General features: G+C 47.7%; 1 protein-coding gene across 1 annotated transcript; it reads left to right on the forward strand.

The window, feature by feature from the left end:
• The first annotated feature begins 724 nt into the window (after positions 1-724).
• On the forward strand, positions 725-7,728 carry LOC126156308 (uncharacterized). Its single transcript, XM_049916300.1, has 2 exons — positions 725-1,561; positions 6,666-7,728. Exons 1-2 carry the CDS (start codon positions 725-727, stop codon positions 7,068-7,070), a joined length of 1,242 nt encoding a protein of 413 aa, XP_049772257.1. The 3' UTR covers positions 7,071-7,728.
• Positions 7,729-9,522: the final 1,794 nt, after the last annotated feature.

The following is a 9,522-nucleotide window of genomic DNA, read 5'->3' on the forward strand; positions in this document are numbered from 1 at the left end:
ATAATTTAGGTTAAGTAGTGTGTAAGCTTAGGGACTGATGACCTTAGCAGTGTAGTCCCAAAAGATTTCACTCACATCTGAACATCTTTTTTAATTTCAAAACGGTACTTACTTAAAAAAAAACACGCTCGTATTTACATTCAGATCAACTGCCAAAGCCTGCAGCATTCGCTAATCCACCATCAGATCATCATTTATCGACGGGTAAACGTCAAAACAAAAAAAAGTGCAAATACCATTTGAGCTTCACATGCAAACAATCACTTATCGTTTCGATGAACTCTGAATAGCCCGCATCTCGTGGTCGTGCGGTAGCGTTCTCGCTTCCCACGCTCGGGTTCCCGGGTTCGATTCCCGGCGGGGTCAGGGATTTTCTCTGCCTCGTGATGGCTGGGTGTTGTGTGCTGTCCTTAGGTTAGTTAGGTTTAAGTAGTTCTAAGTTCTAGGGGACTGATGACCATAGATGTTAAGTCCCATAGTGCTTAGAGCCATTTGAACCATTTTGAACTCTGAATAAACTGTGAATGCACTGTGGCAGGAGCCCGAACAACAGGGCATCTATTAAAACTCTGAAATACTGCATTGAGAATGGCTAATTACTAGCCGAATTCTAGATTTGCTTTAATAAAGTCTGAAAGGAAAGGATGACTGACTGCTGTACTCCGTCATTTTGAAAGTCTAACTCTTCTGCTTCATTTTCAGAGAAAGTAACCGCGGCTGTGTAATGGAGCCGAGCACGGAAAAGAGAAATGAAATGCCGTCGTGGATGGACAACAAATTCATCGAAGAGGCTTTCCTCAAAGCGGGCAACGAAGTGGACTCGGATACTGCACGCATCGAGTACGCGTGCAAGTACGGAGGCGGCTTAATGAGCGAGACTTTCCGCCTGCGGGCGAAGCTTCGAGGGCAGAGTGCCGGAGAACCGTCGCTGGTGGTGAAGAGCGCGCTGCGGTCGGAGGGCGCGCTGAAGGACCTGGGCAGCTCGGACGTGTTCTCGCGGGAGCGCGCCGTCTACTGCGACGTGCTTCCCGCGCTGGCGGCCGAGGGGGGCGGCGGGGGCGGCGCGTGGGCGGCGGTGGCGCCCGCGTGCTACGGCAGCGGCGCGCCGCCCGGGCCCGACTACCTGCTGCTGGAGGACCTGTCGGCGGCCGGCTTCTGGGAGCCGCACGCGGCGCCGCTGGACCGCGCGCAGTGCGCCGCCGCGCTGGCCGCAGCCGCCCGCCTGCACGCCGCCAGCGTGCCGCAGCTGCGGCGGCCCCCGCTCGACGGCCCGCTCTTCCGGCAGTCGCTCACCTTCGCCGACGAGAACGCCGCCGCCGTCGGCGGCCTGGTGCAGTCGTCTCTGCTGCGCATGGGGGAGGTGCTCGCGGAATACCCGTGGTTTCACCCGTACGACCAACGCTTCCAGAAGCTAGCGCGCGAACTGTACCCGAGAGCGGCGCGGGCAGTCAAGGAATGCTCCGGTGGTCTGCGCGTCCTGCTGCACGGAGACCTCAAGAGGAACAACATCATGTTCCGCACCGCAGCGGGAGAGCTCCAAGTCCGTCTCTATGACTTCCAGGTCTGTCTCACACATTTCTTTATATATACAGAGTCTCTCCTGAGAATCGTCAGGCGCGTTTTCTCTCGTGTGTCCGTACATACACTACTGGCCATTAAAATTGCTACACCAATAAGAAATGCAGATGATAAACGGGTATTCATTGGAGAAATATATTATACTAGAACTGACATGTAATTACATTTTCACGCAATTTGGGTGCATAGATCCTGAGAAATAGGTACCCTGAACAACCACCTAAGGCCGTAATAACGGCCTTGATACGCCTGGGCATTGAGTCAAACAGAGCTTGGATGGCTGCCCATGCTGCAACACGATACCATAATTCACAAAGAGTAGTGACTGGCGTATTGTGACGAGCCAGTTGCTCGGCCACCATTGACGAGACGTTTTCAATTGGTGAGAGATCTGGAGAATGTGCTGGCCAGGGCAGCAGTCGAACGTTTTCTGTATCCAGAAAGGCCCGTACAGGACCTGCAACATGCGGTAGTGCAGTATCCCGCTGAAATGTAGGGTTTCACAGGGGTCGAATGAAGGGTAGAGCCACGGGTCGTAACATATCTGAAATGAAATGTCCACTGTTCAAAGTGCCGTCAATGCGAACTAGAGGTGACAGAGACGTGTAACCAATGGCACCTCGTAACATCACGCCGGGTGATACGCCAGTATGGCGATGACGAATACACGCTTCCAATGTGCATTCACCGCGATGTCGCCAAACAAGGATGCGACCAGCATGATGCTGTAAACAGAGCCTGGATTCATCCGAAAGAATGACGTTTTGCCATTCGTGCACCCAGGTTTGTCGTTGAGTACACCATCGCAGGCGCTCCTGTCTGTGATGCAGCGTCAAGCGTAACCGCAGCCATGGTCTCCGAGCTGATAGTCGATGCTGCTGCAAACGTCGTCGAACTGTTCGTGCAGATGGTTGTTGTCTTGCAAACGTCCCCATCTGTTGACTCAGGGATCGAGACGTGGCTGCACGATCCATTACAGCCATGCGGATAAGATGTCTGTCATCTCGACTGCTAGTGATACGAGGCCGTTGGGATCCACCACGGCGTTCCGTATTGCTCTCCTGAACCCATCGATTCCATATTCTGCTGACAGTCATTGGATCTCGACGAACGCGAGCAGCAATGTCGCGACACGATAAACAGCAATCGCGATAGGCTACAACCCGACCTTTATCAAAGTCGGAAACGTGGTGGTACGCATTTCTTCTCCTTACACGAGGCATCACATCAACGTTTCACCAGCCAACGCCGGTCACCTGCTGTTTGTGTATGAGAAATCAGTTGGAAACGTTCCTCATGTCAGCACTTCGTAGGTGTCGCCACCGGCGCCAACCTTGTGTGAATGCTCTGAAAAGCTAATCATTTGCATATCACAGCTTCTTCTTCCTGTCGGTTAAATTTCGCGTCTGTAGCACGTCATCTTCGTGGTGTAGCAAATTTAATGGCCAGTAGTGTATTTCCAATTTCCTATTTTCAGTGTGGAGCCGGAGTCAGCTCAGACAAATTCTGCTCGTCACGTCGTTCATGCTATGCCCAGCGCCGACGGAAACCGTCAGTTTGTTTCCCGTTACAATCCAAATTACTTTTGAAGCGGATTTTTACTTGCCTTGGTCCCAGATTAGTCTAGTGCGATAATTGTGGTCTAGATATGTACGAGGGTGAGTCAAATGAAAACCTTAAATATTTTTTTAAATATTATTTATTATGCAGAAGTGGTGCAAAGCTATAATACTTTTCAACACAATCTCCCCCATGCTCAAAGCAAGTCCTCCAGCACTTACAAAGTGCATAAATTCCTTTAGAAAAAAATTCTTTCGGTAATCCGCGCAACCACTCATGCACAGTGTGGCGTACCTCTTCATCAAAACGGAACTTCTTTCCTCCTATTGCGTCTTTGAGTGGTCCAAACATATGGAAATCACTTGGGGCAAGGTCTGGTGAGTATGGTGGATGAGGAAGACACTCAAAATGCAGCTCTGTGATTGTTGCAACTGTTGTACGGGCAGTGTGGGGCCTTGAATTGTCATGTTGCAAAAGGACACCTGCTGACAGCAATCCATGTCGCTTTGATTTGATTGCAGGTCGCAGGAGATTTTTTAGGAGATCTGTGTGTGTTGCACTGCTGATAGTGATCCCTCTAATCATGTAATGCTCGAAAAAGACGCCTTTTTCGTCCCAAAAGAAAGTCAGCATAATCTTCCCTGCTGATGGTTCTGTTCGAAACTTCTTTGGTTTTGGTGATGAGGAATGGCGCCATTCCTTGCTCGCTCTCTTCGTTTCCAGTTGGTGGAAGTGAACCCAGGTTTCGTCCCCAGTAACGATTCTTGCAAGGAAGCCATGACCTTCTCGTTCAAAGCGCCGAAGAAGCTCTTCACAAGCATCAACACGTCGTTCTCTCATTTCAGGAGTCAGCTGCCGTGGCACCCATCTTGCAGACACTTTGTGAAACTGGAGCACATCATGCACAATGTGGTGTGCTGACTCATGACTAATGTGTAAACGTGCTGCAGTGTCATTCAGTGTCACTCGGCGGTTTTCCCTCACTATGACTTCAACTGCTGCAATGTTCTGTGGAGTCACAACTCGTTGTCCCTGACCTGGACGCGGAGCATCTTCCACTGAAGTCACACTTACTCCATTCGTAGACTTGCTGCTGTGACAGACATGTAGCACCGTATTGAACCTTCATTCGTCCATGAATTTCAATAGGTTTCACATCTTCACTACGCAAAAACCGAATAACAGAACGCTGTTCTTCCCTGGTGCAAGTCGCAAGTGGGGCGGCCATCTTTATACTGACACTGCGACGGTATGTGTGCACCTGCACTATGCTGCCACCTGCTGGCCATTCTGCACGCTGTTTGTAGCGCGCTTACCAACTTACAGGATAACGGCGCGAAATTTCGATTTGTTATTACAAATTTCAGGTTTTTCATTTGACTCACGCTCGTAGATAGTTGCGTGTGGACCGGTCTTTAAGGCTTAGAGCAGTGGTTCCCAACCTTTCTGAGACCATTATCTCCAGTGAAAGCAGATATTAGCCAGAATCCCCCCCTCCCCCCGGAATCTCCTCCCACCTGCCCCGCCCCCACCACCACTATCTTCAACATTAGAGTCTAATTGAAAATTAGCATCACAAACAATATTCTTTGAACACTTTTACTTTCAAAATGAAGGATAAATGAAGTATAGTTACTGTAGACTTTTAACCCACGAACGAGTAAGTAAATGAGACGATTAGTATTGCAAGTTTCTAACAATCTTTTTTTTATACAATGATGCAATTCTCAGTCCATCCCGAGTGCTACTTAAAACTCCTTTTCAGAAACGAAAGCTAACTATCAACATTGAGGGTAAATACTTGCTACAAAACACACGCTTCCTCACCATCTCTCCTCTCCCTAGTGACACCTACTTCAGCCATAGTCTGCAACCGCATTTAAAATCAACCAAGTTAAGATGAGTGCGCTATACTTATTACTTGCAGTTTATTTCAGTGGCTCAACTCCTTACTTCTGAAATGACACAAACTGAAATACTTCCACTGTGAATGTTACGAATCTAACCACAACCAACAATGATGTTGTTGTTGTTGTTGTTGTTGTTGTTGTTGTGGTCTTCAATCCTGAGACTGGTTTGATGCAGCTCTCCATGCTATTCTATCCTGTGCAAGCTGCTTCATCTCCCAGTACATACTGCAGCCTACATCCTTCTGAATCTGCTTAGTTTATTCATCTCCTGGTCTCCCTCTACGATTTTTACCCTCCACGCTGCCCTCCAATACTAAAGTGCTGATCCCTTGATGCCTACCAACCGATCCCTTCTTCTAGTCAAGTTGTCCCACAAACTCCTCTTCTCCCCAATTCTGTTCAATACCTCCTCATTACTTATGTGATCTACCATTCTAATCTTCAGCATTCTTCTGTAGCACCACATTTCGAAAGTTTCTGTTTTCTTCTTGTCCAAACTATTTATCTTCCATGTTTCACTTCCATACATGGCTACACTCCATACAAATACTTTCAGGAACGACTTCCTGACACTTAAATCTGTACTCGATGCTAACAAATTTCTCTTCTTCAGAAACGCTTTCCTTGCCATTGCCAGTCTACATTTTATATCCTCTCTACTTCGACCATCATCAGTTATTTTGCTCCCCAAATAGCAAAACTCCTTTACTACGTTAAGTGTCTCATTTCCTAATCCAATTCCTTTAGCATCACCCGACTTAATTCGACTACATTCCATTATCCTCGTTTTGCTTTTGTTCAAAAAATGGTTCAAATGGCTCGAAGCACTATGGGACTTAACATCTGAGGTCATCAGTCCCTTAGACTTAGAACTACTTAAACTTAACTAACCCAAGGACATCGCACACACCCATACCCGAGGCAGGATTCGAACCTGCGACCATAGCAGCCGCGTGGTTCCGGACTGAAGCGCCTAGAACCGCTCGGCCACCGCGGCCGGCCTGCTTTTGTTGATGTTCATCTTATATCCTCCTTTCAAGACACTGTCCATTCCGTTCAGCTGCTCTTCCATGTCCTTTGCTGTCTCTGACAGAATTTCAATGTCATCGGCGAACCTAATAATAATATGTAGGCCCTACAGTATTACAATAGCCATTACGCAGTTAGGGTTATGTTGTGCCATCAATTAGTTCGTTTATCTGTGAGTAATGAAGCAATTTCTGGTCCTAAAATTCGGAGAAGGCATTTTCAAGAGTATTTAAGCATATGTGATCTACATGTCTCAATTTTATTGTTGTAAGTGCGTGGTACAAAGTTCACGTGCATCTTCGTTTAGTAATCTGTAATCTCCACCAGATAACGACACACGTTAACGCTAGTATTTGAGAAATGCAATTACTGGTAACTTATGTAATTGGTATTACTGTCTTACAAAATAGTGATAACAGTAATAACATTTTAAAAATAATTTAGTTTCGTGACCGAAACACAGTAGACCCCTTTTGTTTTTACCCCTCAGAGCGTAACTGCCCCCAGGTTGGGAACCACTGGCTTGGAGTATAACTCTAGTGTTGTGAGTGGACTATTTCTGAAGGCGTGTGACTGTACGTTTTGCAGTGCGCGCACGTGGGCTGCCCCGCCGAGGACGTGGTGTACCTGTTGTACAGCAGCGCCAGCCTGGAGGTGCTGCAGCACCACGTGGACGAGCTGGTGGCCGGCTACCACGCCAGTCTGCAGGCAGCGCTGCGGGCCCTGGGGCTGCACCACGCGGCCGACGACTACCCCCTGCACCAGCTCACCAGCGACATGGAGCACATGGCCCCGGTGAAGCTGTTCTGCACCTTCCAGAGCATGCCCTTGCTCATCAGCCAGCACTGCATAGACTTCGACCCCAACGTTGCGCTCGCAGATAACGACGACGAAAACGTGAAGAGATTCATTCGCCAGTGTATCACTAATCCGACTTTCTTAAGCACTGTGCAGTACCTGATACCTGTTTTTGAGGAAAGAGGTTGGATATAGACTGCTTTGTAATGGCCATTGCCTGCTGCTGATGCGAGTGGTAAATAAACGTTAAGAAAAAAAAAAGAGGATGCCCTACTAAGGAATTACTCTAATGGGGGTGAAATCGGTAGATGTGGTGTGCTGTACAGGAAAACAAATTATTAAAACTTCAGTAAAATTGGCTGATTTATTAATTGTATGATTTATTCAAGAGAAAAAGCTTCACAAATTGAGTAAGCCAATAATGTGTTGGCCCACCTTTGGCCTTATACGAGCAATTATTTGGCTTGGCATTGATTGACTGAGTTGCTGGATGTCCTGCTAAGGGATACCGTGCCAAATTCTGTCCGACTGGCGCGTTAGACTGTCAAAGTCCCGAGTTGGTTGGAGGGCCATGACCATAATGATCCAAACTTTCTCAACTGGGAAGAGATCTGGTGATCTTGCTGGCGAAGGTAGGGTTTAGCAGGCACAAATACAAGCAGTAGTAACTCTTGTCGTGTGCGGTTGGGCATTATCTTGCTGAAATGTAAGACCAAGATGGCTTACAATGACGGGCAACAAAACAGGTCATAGAGAGTCAGGTTGGTTTCAAACGACTCTCCGCAGCCTCTCCGGACACGTCTTCACTGGTCATCTTGGCTCACTTCGAAGGGAGACTCATCACTGAAGACAAAACTACGCCAGTCAGTGAGAGTCTAGTGTAAGACCAAGATGGCTTTCAATGAAGGGCAACAAAACAGGTCATAGACAGTCAGGTTGGTTTCAAACGACTCTCCGCAGCCTCTCCGGACACGTCTTCACTGGTCATCTTGGCTCACTTCGAAGGGAGACTCATCACTGAAGACAAAACTACGCCAGTCAGTGAGAGTCTAGTGTAAGACCAAGATGGCTTTCAATGAAGGGCAACAAAACAGGTCATAGACAGTCAGGTTGGTTTCAAACGACTCTCCGCACCCTCTCCGGACACGTCTTCACTGGTCATCTTGGCTCACTTCGAAGGGAGACTCATCACTGAAGACAAAACTACGCCAGTCAGTGAGAGTCTAGTGTAAGACCAAGATGGCTTTCAATGAAGGGCAACAAAACAGGTCATAGACAGTCAGGTTGGTTTCAAACGACTCTCCGCAGCCTCTCCGGACACGTCTTCACTGGTCATCTTGGCTCACTTTGAAGGGAGACTCATCACTGAAGACAAAACTACGCCAGTCAGTGAGAGTCTAGTGTAAGACCAAGATGGCTTTCAATGAAGGGCAACAAAACAGATCATAGACAGTCAGGTTGGTTTCAAACGACTCTCCGCGGCCTCTCCGGACACGTCTTCACTGGTCATCTTGGCTCACTTCGAAGGGAGACGCATCACTGAAGACAAAACTACGCCAGTCAGTGAGAGTCTAGGCCGAAGATGTGTCTGGTGATGCCCCAGACAGCGGAGGGATACCAACCCGCCTGCCGCCCATCGTATGGGGCAACAACCAGGAGTGATTATGGTCTGGGGTGCAATTTCTATTCACAGCAGGACACCTTTCTTTCTCAATCCCTGCATCTTTACGACATTATACTCTGCCATTCCGAACTTACATTTCAGGAAGATAATGCCCACCCGCACACGGCATCTTCGTGCTTGGCAAATCCTACCTCGGCCAGCAAGGCCGCCGGTTCTCCGCCCAAATAAGAATTTATGGAGCGTTGTGGGCAGGGCCTCCAACCCTCTCGGTCTTTTGGCGATCTAACGCGCCAGTTGGACAGAATTTGGCACGAGATCCCTCAGGAGAAAATCCAACACCTCTTATCAGTAAATGCCAAGCCGAATAACTGCTTGCGTAAGAGCCAGGCCGATGTATCACTGACTTGCTCAATTTTATGAAGCTCTTTCTCTTGAATAAATCAACCAATTCCTATGAACTTACAATCATTTGTTTGTCCGCACGTACGAGTATTCCTTCATGGTGCGTAGTTTTGTAAAATTAGAAAATTTCCCGGCGAATCAACTGTTCAAAAAGATTTCGGGCTTGCAGCCGGTCGTCGTAAACTTCATTGCACGATATTTCGGCTGGACAACTGCCAGCCATCTTCAGGTGAGCCGAAGGAGGACTCGTGCTTAGCTTTTTTTTCTTTTTTTTCGTGCCTTAGGGTATATTAGCCTCTAGCAGATTACGGAAAGGAAGACCCAGGTTTACTAATTACCTCAACGGGTACAACTACTGTAGTGCTTTATTGCAACTCCGTTAATGTCTTCTTTTGCAGTGGTCAGGCATTACCTCTTCCTACCAAAGGAACATAGAGCAAACTCCAGATTTTCCAGGTTAATGCGGATTTAGACAGCACGTATAACCGAAAAACACACGGAAACTCCGATTTACTGTGTTAGCAAATATGCAACCTGTCATATTAGAACCACTGCATTACTGAAGCGCTATTCGTCATAAACTGACAACTTACTTACAAAATTATACTTAAAAGTGGTATT

This window comes from Schistocerca cancellata, chromosome 2 (assembly GCF_023864275.1).
Source record: "Schistocerca cancellata isolate TAMUIC-IGC-003103 chromosome 2, iqSchCanc2.1, whole genome shotgun sequence".
Classification (NCBI taxonomy): Eukaryota; Metazoa; Arthropoda; class Insecta; order Orthoptera; family Acrididae; genus Schistocerca; species Schistocerca cancellata.

Bases quoted from the DNA above. Each gene is read 5' to 3' on its own strand.
- LOC126156308 (XM_049916300.1), top strand. From the start codon at position 725: ATGGAGCCGAGCACGGAAAAGAGAAATGAAATGCCGTCGTGGATGGAC. The intron at 1,562-6,665 runs GTCTGTCTCACA...TACGTTTTGCAG, and splicing joins TCCGTCTCTATGACTTCCAG to TGCGCGCACGTGGGCTGCCC.